The following is an 18,047-nucleotide window of genomic DNA, read 5'->3' on the forward strand; positions in this document are numbered from 1 at the left end:
AATAAAATAAAATAAAATAAAAATAAGCAAAGCTATCCCAGTAGGTAACATAAATAAAGAATAATCAATAGTTAAAACAGTTTAAAAAAATAAATAAATAAATAAATTGAAATAAAAATAAAATGAAATAAAACATAAATTAAAAATAAAATAAAATAAATAAAACATAATTAAAATAATTGAACCCAGTAGATAACATAAATAAAGAATAATCAATAGTCAAAATTATTTTAAAAATAAAATAAAATAAAATAAAATAAAATAAAAATAAGCAAAGCTATCCCAGTAGGTAACATAAATAAAGAATAATCAATAGTTAAAACAGTTTAAAAAAAATAAATAAATAAAATTAAATAAAAATATAAATTAAATTAAAAATAAAATAAAATAAATAAAACATAAATAAAATAAGTGATCCCAGTAGATAACATAAATAAAGAATAATCAATAGTCAAAATTATTTTAAAAATAAAATAAAATAAAATAAAATAAAATAAAATAAAAATAAGCAAAGCTATCCCAGTAGGTAACATAAATAAAGAATAATCAATAGTCAAAATTATTTTAAAAATAAAATAAATTAAAATAAAATAAAATAAAAATAAGCAAAGCTATCCCAGTAGGTAACATAAATAAAGAATAATCAATAGTTAAATTATTTAAAAAAAAATAATAATAATTTAAATTTAATTAATTTAAATTTGTAAAGCTATCCAAGTAGGTAACATAAATAAAGAAATTTTTTAAAGATCAAGATTTTTACAAGGTAAGCTGAAATGCTGAGTCTGGTACCCAGGTTAACCCGTGCTACGCGCTCTTTAATGTTGCCAAGGGTTACAGTTTCCATGTGAGAGCGAGGCGCATTGACGTCAACGGCGGTCTTTGATTGGTGTTTTACCGTTTCCGGCGGGCAGTCCGCCAAACGCCTGAGAGGAATAGAGAGCCGTTGTGCCGCCTCAGAATAACGGAACAGCGCAGAAACCGAGTCCGGCGTTTGAAAGGCTCGGTAAGGAATAACGGTGCCTGACGTGTCGTGTTTTGTGGTGCAGCTGTAGCGCGGAACATCTGTGCTGATGATCGGGAAACGCCGCAAATGTCATTTGTTTATGATCCAGATAAAGATGGCGACACTCAGCGGCCTGTGCGACATATTTATGTCATTTATATCCGAACATCATTTAACCTTTTCTGTTTGAACTCTTGTTTTTAGGTTTTATCGTTCTCGTTGAGGTTTCAAGTAGATTGTAGATGGCGGCGTGTTCGTTCCGTGTTGTGTTTTGACATTTTGAGCTGCGTTTGGATTGTGTTGATAAAAAATTATATTAAATACGCGTTGTATTTGACGTTTATATTCTTTTACCCTAGTAAAATAGATCTGAAGTTGTTCTAGTGTATTTTAACCCTCGTCTCTGTATATACACTAATATTTTGAGTTGTTGTTGAAGTGGAAAATGATTTTATGTCCACACCATAATAATAATAATCAATCTGCAGCATGGAGTTGTATTAGTGTAAATAATGATAGCGGTTGATGCAGTGGATCACACTGTCCAGGTGTGTTGAAACACAGATAATCTCCAGATTATTTCTGTCATCAATCTCATTACTAAAATGATGCTGTAATCCTGTTCCTGTCCTCCAACAGAATCCAGAACATTACATCTGCGCTGTCTTTTAAATCTATTTATCATCATGTGCAGACACTGATCATGTTTTGAAGAATATTAAGCACTTTTTGGACTGAGTGTTAGTGATGGGAAGTTCGGATCATTTTACCGACTCGGTCCTTTGAGTCTCGTTCAGCAAAATGAACGAATCTTTTTTCGAGTCATTTCGTTCATTACGTTCATTTTAGCAAAATATAATTAAAATGTTACGTTTTACCTCCCTAACACATCTACTGCTTACACAAACGTTGATCACACTACAAACAAAACAAAACTATAATGCTATAAGAAACAGAAAAGATTCATTCATTGTTTACCTGGGTCTTTAGTCTATGATTCGCTCACCTCACCTCTTATCTGACAAGTTTTCGGGTTTGAGTTGTTCGTTCATCACGTGACAGCCCAATTAGCTAACCAACGCAGTCTGAGCCGGAAAGAGAATTGATTAGTTCATCTCTCGAGTCCTCGGGTTTGAGTCGTTCGTTCATCACGTGACAGCCCTGTAATGTTAACCTATGCAGCCTGAGCCGGAAAGAGAATTGATTAGTTCATCTCTCGAGTCCTCGGGTTTGAGTCGTTCGTTCATCACGTGACAGCCCTGTAATGTTAACCTATGCAGTCTGAGCCGGAAAGAGAATTGATTAGTTCATCTTTTGAGTCTTCGGGTTTGAGTCGTTCGTTCATCACGTGACATCCCCGTAATGTTAACCTATGCAGTCTGAGCCGGAAGGAGAATTGATTAGTTCATCTTTTGAGTCTTCGGGTTTGAGTCGTTCGTTCATCACGTGACAGCCCCATAAGGTGAACGAACGACTCTAAAACAGGTGAACTAATTCCAGTACAGAACCTAATAGGATGTTGCGCATGCGCGACTGAACGAATCACTCCCCGAGGCGACTCGTTCGTCCCGAGTCACATTAAAGATTCGTTCAAAATGAACGAATCGTTCAAGAACGACCCATCACTACTGAGTGTTTGTGATCCTGCAGCATGCACAGAATTGTCGGGAATTGCAGAAATAGTGTCTTTTTTCATCATAAAGTGCATCAAATCTCATATACATAAATCAGAACAACATTATTATGGCTCACGACAGATGACAGATGGGTGTTTGATTTAGTTTTACTGTATTTTCTGCAATAAGATCAATTTTATTTAATTAGCTAATGCATTAACTAATAATGAACAATATATTTTTTCATCATATATTTTTTATATTTTTTAAAAATAACTAGCATTTAAATTTAAACTTTTAAAATACATTTTGTAAATATAATTATTATTTTTTATTAATTTAGTAAATTGATAAAACTAATTTATTAATATTTTAAGTTACATTTTATTCATTTTAATAATTTGTACAGTGTTTATTGCTGTAAAAGCAACATTTATTAATGCCGTTATTAACCTTTGTTAATGTTAGTTAATAATAATGTTCATACGGTTTTAATATTGTATTACTAAATATTGAACTTTAACGTTATTTAAGATTAATGAATGCTGTATAGGTATTGTTCATGTTAACTAATAAGTAATGCCATTTCATTTTGTTTACCAAATACACTTTTAATTAATGGAGATTTAATTTTCCATTTGAAAGAAATAAATATATTTCAGACCTTCTATGTTTAGGTCATTTGTGGTTTCATTTAATAGGTTAATAAATAAATTAATTAAAAAGTGATAAATACGCTACAAATACACAGTCAAAAGTTTTTGAACAGTAAGATTTTTAATGTATTTTTAAAAGAAGTCTCCTCTGCTCACCAAGCCTGCATTTATTTGATCAAAAGTAGAGCAAAAACGGTAAAATTTGTAAATATTTCTACTATTTAAAATAACTGTTTTTTATTTGAATATGTTTTAAAATGTAATTTATTCCTGTGATTTCAAAGCTAAATTTTAGCATGATTACTCATGAAAATTCAGGTTTGATCACAGGAATAAACGACATTTTAAAATATACTCAAATAGAAAATTGTTATTTTAAATAGTAAAATTAATTCACAGTTTTTGCTGAAAAATCTTTGCTGATCAAATAAATGCAGGCTTGGTGAACAGAAGAGACTTTTTAAAAAAAATTCAAAATCTTACTGTTTGACTGGTAGTGTATTTATTTATTTTTGTATGCTCTCAAACACAGTTTGTGCTCTAGTATTGAACGTCTCAACAAGAAATATTGACACTGGTTTAATTTGATTGTCATGTTGGCTGAGTCGTCCACGTGTCAATTACTGTAATAGTAAGACATTGATTTGTGTTTGTGCAGGTCAGAGGTCAGCTCCAGCGGTCAGCATGGCGTCAGGCAGCGCGAGCAGCGAGGAGGAGAAGAGTCTGAGGGAATGTGAGTTCTACGTGCAGAAGCACAACATCCAGCAGCTGCTGAAGGACTGCATCGTGCAGCTCTGCACCTCACGGCCCGACAGACCCATGGCCTTCCTCAGAGAATACTTCGAACGCCTGGAGAAGGTTTGCACTTTTATCTACACAATTCTGACTAAATCAACAGATCAGGAAACATTGCTGACATCCCTTTGCTTAAATGTGACCCTGGACCACAAAACCAGTCATATGGATCCGTTTTTTAAAATTGATTATTATATATTTATTATTATGTATTTGGCTGACAACTGTTTGAAAATCTGGTGGTGCAAAAAAAATCAAAATATTGAGAAAATTGCCTTTAAAGTTGTCCAAATGAAGTTCTAAGCAATGCGTATTACTAATCAAAAATTAAGTTTTGATATATTTATGGTAGGAAATTTACAAAATATCTTCATGGAACATGATCTTTACTTAATATCCTCATGACTTTTTGCCTAAAAGAAAAATCGATCATTTTGACCCATACAATGTATTTTTGGCTGTTGCTACAAATATACCTGTGATACTCAAGACTGGTTTTGTGATCGAGGGTCACAAATGTGGTTTTAAACAACTAAAATGTTTATTTAATCAGTAATGCACAGCCACGTGTCTTTTTGTGTTTATAAACCAGCGGCAGCAGCAATATGATAAAAGATGTTCATTAATCATTTAAAATTGATTAATAGCAATAATTATAATGGGAAAAAAATGTTTGGCATTTTTTTGACTCAAGGGTTTTGTGAAAGAATGATTTAAAAATGTATTTAATAAAATATTGTTATTTATGTATTATTATAGTTTTTGTTTATCTTTAATTAGCCTTTTATATATTTAATTTTAGTTTAATATTTCGTGCATTTTGTGCATTTGTCTTTAAAATGTGTTTTTCTTATTTCAGTTTTAATTTGTATTTATTTCCAGGTAGTAATTTTAGTGCTTCAACCTAAACTAAACAAAAAACCCTAAAATAAGATTTTTAAATAAGATATTTTAGTTTAGTTTATATCTATTTTTTTAATTTCAGTTTTATTTCAATTAGCAAAAAATGTTTTAGTAATTTTAGTGAATGATAATAACCCTGATGTAGGTTTTGCCTTTTTTTTTCAGATAAAATGGCATATAAAATCTTTTTTTTTTTAATGCTATTTTTTAATAAAATGCTTTTTATGCTATTTTTAAATTTAGCGGGATATTCCAGAAAGTCAAAATGAAATGAAAATTCACCCTATTTATTTTCTAAAAGCATGATTTTTAAACTTGTAATAATTTTTCATTAAAATGTCTTAATTGTATTTTCCAGTGAAATGCCACATTTTTCTCAGCTGGCATATGCAGGACTTCTCCAGTCGTTAAGAATATTTAAATTCAGCCCCTTTGTTACAATCCAAGCTCACATTCACGTTGAGTGACCTTTTTTCCCCAGATAATCCATTTCATCCGGATGTACATGACAGTCCAGATTTGTTTCTACTTCTGTTTCACTGCAACTTCAAATCCACCCAAAATCTCCTCTTAAAATGATTGGTTTTCTAATCATGCATGCATCCTCTCGATGTGCAGGAGGAAGCCAAGCAGCTCCTGAACCAGCAGAAAGCCAGCTCTCGCTCAGACTCTCGTGAAGATGAGGTTTCTCCTCCCATGAACCCCGTGGTGAAGGGCCGCAGGCGGAGAGGAGCCATCAGCGCCGAGGTCTACACCGAGGAGGACGCCGCCTCCTACGTCAGAAAGGTCTGTACTTGTCAAACAGACGTAACGTCTGATGTTTTGGACTTTTTGTAGCTGAATCAGTCGTGTGTTCTGTGTCTGTGCAGGTCATTCCTAAAGACTACAAAACCATGGCTGCTCTCGCCAAAGCCATCGAAAAGAACGTGCTCTTCTCACATCTGGACGACAACGAAAGAAGGTGACTTATTCCTTTATTAGGGGCCAAGCACCGAAGGTGCGGTGGCACCTATTGTATCCGTTAGCGTATTCTTCTTCTTCCGCCGCAAGTCTATGGCAGCCCATAGAACCGCTTGCGGGAAAGTTGTATAATTTTGCACACTGATAGAGGACAGTCCCAACATTAACCATAGCAAGTTTGGAGTCTCTAACTCAAACTCTCTAGCGCCACCACTTGTCCAAACTTTCAAAAGATTTATGCTAATAACGTTTGAACCGTAAGCCACACAACAAAAATTCTTTTTTTCCTCTGATTCCTTGGCTTATGCCGAGTCGAATGGACACCAAAATTCAAAAATCGTAAGGTTTAGTTTTTTTCGCTATTCTCAATTGTTCGTAAAACCTACTTTTTCGAACTCGTCCTAGGCCGTTGCACCGATTGTCACAAAAATTGATCCAGATCATCTTCAGACCACGCTGGCAAAAAGTTATGGAATTCAAGTCGATTCGTCCAGCCGTTCACGAATAACACGCGAAAGAATTCTACGAAAAGCTAGCAAAAATCAATGTGAGGCTATATCTCCGTAACAGTTTGTCATATTGACACCAAACTTGGTGTGTGTTATAACAAGCATGACCTGAGGCTGACTGCAGTGTTTCGGTCCAGTGCCCCCTAGTGGTCAGGAGATACGAAAAATGGCTATTTTCTTTATAACGTCTGAATGATTTGTCCAAAAATCACAAAACTGGTCTCTTTAGATTCGGTGTGTCATACCGAGTCGAACCATATCCAATTTTCCCATGTCAGCCATTTTGGGTGTCGGCCATTTTGAATTTAGCTTTAAAATGCTGTATCTTGAGAACAGATTAGCGTATCGTTTCAACATTAATTACAAAAATGTTCGGCACCATGCCCTGAATGTACATAAAAATTTTTGGGCCAGCGCCACCTTGTGGTCAAAAGTTATAAAGAAATTTACAAAAATGCTAATAACTTCAGCTTACATTAGCCTGTTGTAATGAAAGTGATCTCAATAGATTCCTTGGGTCAAGCCAAAAACATTGATACCCATTATTCCAATATTGGCCAAACATCCTGTCCGCCATTTTAATTAATATTGAAAACCTACTTTTTCGAACTCCTCCTAGACCGTTAGTCCGATTTTCACCAAATTTGACTCAGATCATCTTCAGACCTTGCTGACAAAAAGTTATGGATTTCGTGTCGATATACGAAACGGTTTTCGTTAAGCACATCGACGAATTTGCTGGAAAGATGCCAAGCTACTTCTGAGGCTGTATCTCTGCAAATCTTTGAAATATTGACACCAAATTTTATATGTGCCATTGTCACATCACACTGACCACGCCACAACAATTTGGTAACAGTGCCACCTATTGGTCAGAAGTAATACATTCATTAAACATTAACAATGAAATTTCCAAAAATTTCTGTTTGCATTAGCCTATAGTAATAAAACTGGTCTCAAAATATTCCTTGTGACATGCCGACAACATACATATCAATTATACCACACTTCGCTTAGCTTTCTTTTCCGCCATTTTGATTAATGTACAAAACCTACTTTTTCGAACTCCTCCTAGACCGTTAGTCCGATCTTCACCAAATTTGACTCAGATCATCTTCAGACTATGCGGGCAAAAAGATATGAATTTCGTGTCGATACACAAAACGGTTTTCGTACAGCGCATCAACGAATTTGCTGGAAAGATGCCAAACTACATCTGAGGCTGTATCTCTGCAAAGCCTTGACATATTGACACCAAATTTTATATGTGCTATTGTCACCACACCCTGACCACGCCACAGCAATTCGGTAACAGCGCCACCTGCTGGTCAGAAGTAATACACCATTCATTAAACATTAATGATGAAATTTTCAAAAATGCTAATAACTTGTGATTGCATTAGCCTACTGTATTAAAACTGGTCTCAAAATATTCCTTGGGTCATGCTGACAAAATAGATACCAATTATACCACACTTCGCTGAACTTTCTTTTCCGCCATTTTGATTAATGTACAAAACATACTTTTTCAAACTCCTCCTAGACCTTTGGTCTGATTTTCACCAAATTTGATTCAAATCATCTTCAGACTGTGCTTACTAAAAGTTATGGATTTCGTGTCGATAGACAAAACCATTTTCGTACAGCGCCACTACAGATTTTAGGCTTGATGCCAAGATGATTCTGAGGCTGTATCTCTGTAAAGCTTTGGCATAATGACACCAAAATTTGTTTGTGTGTCATTGTCACCTCACACAGAACGCATCACATCAATTTGAAAACAGCACCACCTATTGGTCAAAAGTAATAAGCCATTTAATTATATTATTGGTTGTATTTATGATTTTTCAGCCATTTCAACTGATATCATCCTAAAATGACTTTAGTTACTCATTGTTACAGTCGGTCTGTTGCTACTTGCCGTGCTTAGCTCCTCATTCTGCCTCTGTTGTGCTTGGCCCCGCAATTGCTGCTTGCAGCTATATTTTATTTATTTATTTTATTTTCATACACTGGTCAGTTTTTTCAGACTAGTGAAAAGAAATCAAGCAAAATAAGACTGATTATTTTTTATTTTATTATTTTATTTATAAATACAATACAAAAAATAAAACTGATGGTCTTTAAAGTTTAAGGCCATAAGTTTTTTTTTTCCACTTCAGCAGAACTTTCATACACAATACAGTTTTATTCATATCTATATTCTGAAGGTTTTTACTGAGGGGTTTGTTCATATATCATTTTTGTTATTGCATTTTATATGTTTGCATCTGTACATTTTTATTCTAATGTATATCTTTCTCAAAATAAATTTTTTTCTCTACTTTAGCAGTGCTTACAAACACCAAACTTAACAGGCTTATTTCTACCTGTCATACATTGATTTATGATTTATAGAGCGATAAATAGTGAAATAAAAAAACCCAAAATCCCCTCTGTAAAAGCCTAATATGTGAGCAAATTGAAACAAGAAATTTCAACCTGGTTTTATTCAGTGTTCATATTTCTGTTCTAGATATGTATGCAAATGTGTGCATATTTAATGAGGTAGTGCCTCATTTGCATATTAAGCATAACATTTCAAAAACTTTTTAATAGAAATTCTGAGCAATACGGAATGTAATCAATCAGCTGGGGAAGTTTGGTGATGTAAAATAAAGCAATAAGCACTGTGAAGCCATGGTTTACAGTGAATTTATAACAGCTAAGGGGCGTTGTTAGGCACAACGTGAAGCAGAGTCTGTTAGAGACTGTTATAAATTCACTGTAAACCATGGCTTCTTGGGCATTATTGCTTTTTTAAAACGGTTATTCCATATATGTAGTAAGGTTATGTAAAATAAAATGGAGCAAATAATGTATAATGATATAAATAAAAACAGTATTCTTCCACCAAACAATGTAGTTCGGTTGTAGAAACAGTTGTGGTTGTAACAAATTGGTTGCCAAGAAACACACAAATGTAAACAAAGGTGTGTGTTTGTAGAATAATTTACAACAGCTTCGAACGCGACTCAACTGATCAGAATCAAGGACTGGAACTATCTGTTTTATAATAAAGCAATAAACCCCAAGAAGCTGTGGTTTACAGTGAATTTATAACAGCTAAGGGGGTTTTTAGGCACTCCGATTTGTGTTGTGCCTAACAATGCTCCTTAGCTGTTATAAATACACTGTAAATCACAGCTTCATGGGGCTTATTGCTTTTGTAAAATGGTTATTCCATTCTACGTAGTAAGGTTTCACAAAATAAAACGGCAAATAAAGTACAAGAAACGGTTGTAGTTGCAACAAAATGGTTGCCGAGCAACAAAGGTGTGTGTTTGTAGTGTAATTTATAACAGCTTTGAACTCGGCTTAACCAATCAGAAACGAGGACTGGAACTATCTGTTATTTACAGTGAATTTATAACAGCTAAGGGGCGTTGTTAGGCACAGCGTGAAGCAGAGTGCCTAAAACCCCTTTAGCTGTTATAAATTCACTATAAATCACGGCCTCACAGGGCTTATTGCTTTTATAAAATGGTTATTCTGTATACATAGTAAGGTTTCACAAAATAAAACAGAGCAAATAAAGTTTAATGATATTGATAAAAACATTATTCATCCGCCAAACAATGTAGTTCTTCAGAAACAGTTGTGGCTGCAACAAAGTGGTTGCTGAGCAACACACAGATGTAAACAAAGGTGTGTGTTTGTAGTGTAATTTACAACAGCTTTGAAGTTGGCTCAACCAATCAGAATCAAGGAACTAACTGTTATATAAGAAATATCCAAAATTTTACTGACCAGGTTTGTCTGTTGTTTGACCCTACAGTGACATATTTGACGCCATGTTTCCAGTCACCTACATCGCAGGGGAAATTGTCATCCAGCAAGGTAGAGCTTTGAGAACACTTCTGAGGAATCATACTGATCTTATTTCTACATTTATTTACTATTTAGCTTTACGGTTTTGTTCCACACTTTTTTTTTTCCAGGTGACGAGGGTGATAACTTCTATGTCATCGACCAGGGTGAAATGGATGTAAGTTACACCGAAACACTGCAGGAAAAAAAATTCAACCTAAAAGTGCCACCCTGGATTTGTTGTCATTCGATATCTGGATTCAGTCATGAGTGTGTTTCCTCACAGGTGTATGTGAACAGCGAGTGGGTGACCAGCATCGGCGCGAGGGCGGCAGCTTTGGGGAGCTGGCTCTGATCTACGGGACCCCGAGAGCCGCCACCGTCAGAGCCAAGACCAACGTCAAGCTGTGGGGCATCGACAGAGACAGCTACAGGAGAATACTGATGGTACAGCTGACCTACACACACACACACACACATGCAGCAATGCAACAAAACTTACATCTGTCCTGTTTGATCACAGGGAAGCACTTTGAGGAAGAGGAAGATGTACGAGGAGTTCTTGAGCAAAGTATCAATTTTAGGTCAGTCTGCCTGTCTGTGTGTGTATTGATCTGTTGTTTATTTGTCCACATTATATAATTACAACTTGTGCTGCCTGCAGAGTCTCTGGATAAGTGGGAGCGTCTGACCGTGGCTGACGCTCTGGAGCCGGTGCAGTTTGAGGACGGACAGAAGATCGTGGTTCAGGGAGAACCTGGAGACGAGTTCTTCATCATCCTGGAGGTGCGCTGTCTGAAGCCCTGTTGAAAAAGGCTCAGTGTTTGTGTGAGAGTTGAGTTTTCTGATGTCAGGTCGTCTGTCTCGTCAGGGATGTGCCGCCGTTCTGCAGCGCAGGTCAGAGAATGAGGAGTTCGTAGAGGTGGGCCGGTTAGGACCGTCAGACTACTTCGGTAAGTGGAGTTTCAGCGCACTTTCTTAAAGGGATAGTTACCCAAAAATAAAAAAGAGATGTTTGAGTTTCTGTTTTCATACAACAGAAGTGGTTTAAATCATCATCTATATTCCTTGTTTCATGAAAGAAACAAATTTAGGCTCAGAACAACATTTTTGTATGAACTGTCCCTTTAATGTAAATATGTTAATGCAGTCTCTGAATATGATCTGTTAGTCAGTGCAATTCAAAATCTTCAATTCAGTCTTATTTGATATAATACAATTTATGCAATGCTTACTAGTTATTCCTGAAGAAGAATTACTAAAATAAAATAATATAAATTATGCAAGTCTATGGGTTTAATATTTATGGATTGTATTTTTCTCAGACTTCACTCTCACTAGTCAAGATTGCTTTGTTGATATTAATAAGAAACAATTTATAAATATATTATATCTCTGAATATGATCTTTTTTTTCTTAGTGAATATTATATTGTGTATTTATTATTATCATTAGGTATTCATGAAGCTGTATTATGGAAGCTTGTTTCCATCATGGAATAAAAATAATTAAATAAAAAAGTTAATTGCAACTTTTTATCTCACAATACTGACCTTTTCCCCCTCATAATTCTAAGGAAAAAAGTCAGAATTACAAGATATAAACGCAAAATATATATTTTTCCTGAATTCAGATTTTATTATCTCAGAATTCTGGGTTCACATCTTGCAATTTTGTTTTTTGCTTCCACCACAGAATAAAAAAATAAAAAAGATAATTGAATTTTCATCACACAGTTCTGACTTTTCTTTGTGAAGGTTAAGTTTATATTTCAAAATTCTGACTCTCTTCTCAGAATTGTGAGGTACAATGTTTCTTTCTCACAATTCTGAGTTTATATCTTGCAGAATTGTGAGGGGGAAAAAAACTAAATTAAAAGAAAAAGTTGAAATTAACTTTTTCTCTTACAATACTGACTTTTTTTTCTCATAATTCTAAGGGAAAGAAAAATCTGAATTACAAGATGTAAACTCAGAATTCATTTTTCTCACAATTCAGATTTTTTTTCCACCACAGAATAAAAAATAAAAAAAGGTTACAATGATTATTTTTTATCTCACAAGTTTAGATTTCAGAGTTCTGACTTTTCTTCTCAAAATTGTGAGTAATGATGTTTATATATTATTATTATTTTTTTTTTATTACTTTTTTTTAGTAAGTGGTGGAAATGGGCTTCCATAATATACAGTGTGGTTAATTGAGTATATAAAATGTTTAAATATTAAATGATCCAAGTAACAAGAATATGAAATATTAATATTTCTGGATAGTTTTTGTTCACTCTCACTAGTCAAGATCACTTTGTTGATATTAATAACAAAATGTATAAATATAATAGATCTCTAAATATGATCTGTCAGCCAATACAGTTTCTTATTGGATATGATATTGTTTATTTATTACAACGGGATGCTTATTAATTATTCATGAAGTTATATTATTGAAGCCTGTTTCCACCATGGAACAAAAATGCAAAATACTGACTGAATTTCACAAAATTCTGAGGGGAAAAATAGTCAGAATTACAAGATATAAACTCAGAATTCATTTTTATTTCTCACAATTTTGATTTTTTTTCTTTTGTGACTTTACATATATCTTAGTTCATCTTACAGAAAAATGTCAAGAATTGTGAGATACAGTATAAACTTAATTGTGAGGGGAAAAAGCCCCTAAATTCTTAAGATTGAAAAGATGCAATTGCCTTTTTTTTTCTAGCAAGTGGTGTAAATAGGCTTCCAGAATATGTAGTGCAGTAAATAAAAAGTATCAAATGAAATGATGCAGTTTACATGATGATTTTGTGTTTGTTCACTCTCACTAGGCGAGATCGCTCTGCTGATGAACCGACCCCGTGCAGCCACCGTCGTGGCCCGTGGGCCGCTCAAATGCGTCAAGCTGGACCGGCCGCGTTTCGAGCGTGTGCTGGGACCGTGTTCGGACATCCTCAAACGCAACATCCAACAGTACAACAGCTTCGTGTCGCTCTCCGTCTGAGACGCCCTCTCCCGCAGGCTCCGGCGCACCATTAAGCGTTTCATTCACACCTCGCGTCCCCGCGCGTTCACAGGCTCATTACCGCTTCATCGAGTGCTTCCCGCGAGAGCTTTAACGGCCGCTTCCATCCTCGGACATTTAGAGCCAAACGAAAGGACAGACAATCGAACGTACGTTCCTCCGATCCAATCACAGCCTTTACTCTGCAGTGTTTGTACCTTTAATTCCAAGCGGTAAATGAAAACTATAGAGGAGTATGAATATATTTATAGTAGATTTTAAATTCCTTTACCCTCACAGTCCAGGTTGGTTTTTTAAAGCTAGTTTTATAAGACGAACTGCCTACTGTATAACGAGTGCTGATGTTTGGCTGTGCTGATTCTATTCTTTAAGCCTTACTGCCTCATTTCCCGCCCGCTGACCTTCTCTGTCACTAGAGCGACACGAGCGGTCAGCCACATCAGAACAAATGCTGTTTTATTTCTTCTCATCATTCCAGCACACACTCTTGCTATTTGTGTTCGGTTGCTTGTACGTAGTAACCCGTGTGGCCGTTCCTGTGCGGCAGGGTTGCCAGGTTTTCACAACAAAGCTACTCAAAACTAGCCCAAAAGTAGCCCAAATGCATTCTGGGGGGTCAAATGCGTTTTTTGGGGTCACTTCAACCCACGGAAATTAAAAACAACCTGCGGCAACCATGTTAAAGTAACCCGATTCTGCTGCAGAATCACAGACTTGGCAACCCTGCTGTGCAGCGTCTATACGTTTAGGGTTTATTGTAAGAGGAACTGGCTGATCGATTTCTAAAACTCATTTTTAAACCAATAACTGTAAGAAAACTCAAAACGACGGTAGTTTGCGTTCTGTTACGACGCCAGTGCCAAACGTTGCACAGAGCTTCACTTCTTGACTTGAATTTAGCTTGTAGAGGTGAGCGTCACATATTTCTTTTGATTTGTGTTCCCGCACGTGCGCCGTCACACGGTGAGCTTTCACATTTCAGTATTTTACCTTCTGTCAGTATATGCTGAGAAATACCAGTTTATTTTTAAAGAAGCTTATTTTTCCACAAAGGTGCACAGTGGCGTATTTAGTCGCATGTCATCGTTTCAAGTGTTTCTGTGGCTGTTTTTAAAGGGATAGTTCACCTGAAATAAAACTTTGCTCAACACTTACTACCCGCAGACCATCTGAGATTAGGATGAGTTTGTTTCTTCATCAGATTTGGAGAAATGTGTCATTCCATCACTTGCTCTACAATGGATGTGAATGGGTGCCGTCAGAATGAGAGTCCAAACAGCTGATAAAAACATCACAATAATCCACACCACTCAGTTCACATCTTGAGAAGACAAAAGATAAAACAAATCCATCATTAAGATGCTTTTATGGATACAAATCCATAATAATGCTTCCTCCAGTAAAATCCAGCCACATGTTTGTTTAGAGCTGTTTTGGATTGTTTTTGATTTCTCTCCTGATTCAGACCAGACCACTTTTTCACTGGAGGAAGCGTTATTATGGATTATGGACTCATATTTTAGCTCAAAACCTCTTAAAGATGTCTTTTGCCATCTCTAACGTTGTTAACTGATGGAGTGGAGTGGTGTGGATTACTTATTGTGATGTTTTTAATCAGCTTTTTGGACTCTCATTCTGACGGCACCCATTCACATCCATTGGTGAGCAAGTGATGGAATGACACATTTCTACAAATCTGATGAAGAAACAAACTCATCCTAATCTTGGATGTCATAAGTGTGAGCACATTTTCAGCAAATTTTAATTTTTTGGTGAGCTGTTTTTTTTTTTTTTTAAACAGGCTTGTAGCAGTTTAAATATTGAAATGAAAGACTGAAATGATTCTAAAATTAGGTTTTGACATCAATGCTGAGGCTTCTGGTTTCTAGTGGTACTGTTTGAAGACAGAGGCTCACACAAACAGTCATGAAGCAGAAAATAAAACAACGTCAATATCTTTGATACATTTTTATAAGAATCCTACAAGGAGGAGTTTTTTTTTTTTTTTTTTTCTTTCAAAAAGGTCAAAAGAAGATTGGCGGTTTGTTGTTTACATGTCCATATTCTGTTTTCAAGAGTGATTGTTTGATTCTCTTCATTTACAAATGCTCCTGTTTTAGTTTGAGAAATGCATATTAAAAAGGTGCAACACAAAGGTTTTTCAAGTTCTTTCAGCTTCATGTTTATTCCAGTAATTTCCCCTGAAATAACAGGGCCAGACGCTCACACACACACCCGTCTTCATGGCAGTGATGCTTGTTGTGTTTTCTATCAGAATGACTGGAATGCTCCTTCAAAACCCTTCAAATGTTTCTGCTGGTCCTGTGACCTGCAGTCTGATGGGCTGCTGATCTGATGCGGACCACTGATGATGTTTGATTTGTCGATGTTGCCCAGATGTGTAGTCTGACTCCAGTGAGTTCGGAACGGAAAAGAATAGTTTTGGTAGACGTCATCCAAATGGCAGTTTAAGCAATAAAAAGGTTGTTATTAAACCATCAAATGCAGTGGAAGACTTTCTTTCCAGACAAATGCTCTTGTGTTTATTCCAAGTTGTGGTAAAGACACAAGGGGGCAGCAGCGTTCAACTGACAGAAAATGATCACGTGGCATACGAGAGCAGTCCAGCTGCCACATTGAAAACTTATTAAAGATAGTTGGTAAAATTACTTTGCAGTTTCATTCCAATTTTCTCCAGTTTATTTACTTGTGATTCATTTGTCATAGAAAAAGGAAGGGTTACTTGAGTACACTGCACTGTGGGAGGTATTACATGCAGTGTGCTTTGTTGTACACTACCTTTCAAAAGTATGTGGTCAGTAAGATTTTAATTAAAAAAAAATAAACAATGATGCATTAAATTGATCAAAAGTGACAGTAAAGACATGCAGAATGTAACCAAAAAAACAGTTTCAAATAAACTTGCTTTTAAACGTTCTATTCATCTGTGAATCCAAAAAAAAAAAAAAGAATGTATGATGGTTTCCATGAAAATATTGTGCTGCACAACTGTTTTTAACATTGCTAATAATCATAAATGTTTGTTGAGCAGCAAATCAGCATATTAGAATGATTTCTGAAGGATCATGTCACTAAAGACTGAAAATTCAGCTTTGATCACAGGAATAAATCATGTTTTAACAGATATTCACATAGAAAACAGCTGTTTTAGATTGTAATAGTATTTCACAATTTTTACTTTTATTACATGATCTCATCTTTTGTGATATTTTTAACTTTGTCATTACTTTGATTTTGTATCTATAGTTTTGACTTTTCAATGTCAGTTTCAACTCTTGATCTGTCTGACTTCTCATTAATTTTGATGAGTGTGATCATTTTGACATAATTATGACTTTGTATCTCATAATTGTAACTTTTTGTCACTTCTGACAATTAAGACTTTTTAGAAATAGCACAGACATTTTTAGTCAATCAAAATTATGATACAAATTCGTAAATATGAGATAAAAGGTCAAAAGTATGAGGTCATGTGATATTATATGTACTTACATGTTGAAATCATGAGATACATGACAGACAAAACTGACATATCACAACATAAAGTTTACTTTTTAAAATTGATGTTTTATCTCACGTTGAGGTGTTCCATAATGATTTGAATACATTTTTTGACCAATTTTAACTCTTCTCAATCTCAATTGTCTCATAATTTTGAGTTTTCTCTCATAATTACATGTATAATGTAACAAAATTGTTTCAAATAAATGCTGTTCTTTTGAACTTTCTATTCATAACAATTATGATACAAATTCATAAATATGAGATAAAAGGTCAATATTATGAGGTCATGTATTTATATTACATATACTTATATATTTTAATTATGAGACATGACAGACAAAACTGACATATGTTACAACATAAAGTTTACTTTTTAAAATTAATAATGATTAAAAAAATTATTTTTTTGTCAATTTCAACTCGTCAATCTCAATTATCTCATAATTTTGAGTTTTTGTCATAATTTTGACTGTCTTATAATTATCCCATAATTACATTTATAATGTAAAAACAATTCTGTTTCAAATAAAAGCTGATTTTTTGAACTGTGAATCCTAAAAAAGTCAAATGTATGATGGTTTCCACAAAAATATTGTGCAGCACAACTGTTTCCAACATTGCTAATAATCATAAATGTTTGTTGAGCAGCAAATCAGCATATTGGAATGATTTCTGAAGGATCATGTGACACTGAAGACTGGAGTAATGATGCTGAAAATTCAGCTGCGCATCACAGAAATAAATTGCATTCTAACACATATTCAGACAGAAAACAGCTATTTTAAATTGTAATAATATTTCTCAATTTTTACTTTTATTACATGATCTCATCTTTTGTGATATTTTTAACTTTGTCATAATTATGACTTCGTATCTCATAGTTTGAATTTTTTTTAATGTCAATTTCTTGATCTCTCTGACTTTAATGATTTTGACGTGTGATCATTTTGTCATAGTTATGACTTTGTATCTCATTATTTTAACTTTTTGTCACTTTTGACAATTAAGACTTTTTAGTAATAGCACAGACATTTATGAGGTCGTGTATTTATATTATGTATACTTATATGTTGAAGTTATGAGACACATGACAGACAAAACTGACATATGTTACAACATAAAGTTTACTTTTTAAAATTGATGTTTTATCTCATATTTAGGTATTGTATCTCATAATTACATTTTTTGTCAATTTTAACTTATCTCAATT

At 34.5% G+C, this 18,047-nt stretch overlaps 1 protein-coding gene across 1 annotated transcript; it reads left to right on the plus strand.

Annotated features, from left to right (window-relative positions):
- Nucleotides 1-891: 891 nt before the first annotated feature.
- On the plus strand, nucleotides 892-15,110 carry prkar1ab (protein kinase, cAMP-dependent, regulatory, type I, alpha (tissue specific extinguisher 1) b). Its single transcript, XM_051124923.1, is given in 12 exon segments — nucleotides 892-1,006; nucleotides 3,937-4,136; nucleotides 5,595-5,762; nucleotides 5,846-5,937; nucleotides 10,263-10,324; nucleotides 10,426-10,472; nucleotides 10,581-10,616; nucleotides 10,619-10,741; nucleotides 10,818-10,878; nucleotides 10,959-11,080; nucleotides 11,166-11,247; nucleotides 13,119-15,110. Coding segments are annotated over 11 exon segments (1,140 nt in total). The 5' UTR covers nucleotides 892-1,006; nucleotides 3,937-3,962; the 3' UTR covers nucleotides 13,292-15,110.
- Nucleotides 15,111-18,047: the final 2,937 nt, after the last annotated feature.

Source organism: Labeo rohita, chromosome 12 (assembly GCF_022985175.1).
Source record: "Labeo rohita strain BAU-BD-2019 chromosome 12, IGBB_LRoh.1.0, whole genome shotgun sequence".
Classification (NCBI taxonomy): domain Eukaryota; kingdom Metazoa; phylum Chordata; class Actinopteri; order Cypriniformes; family Cyprinidae; genus Labeo; species Labeo rohita.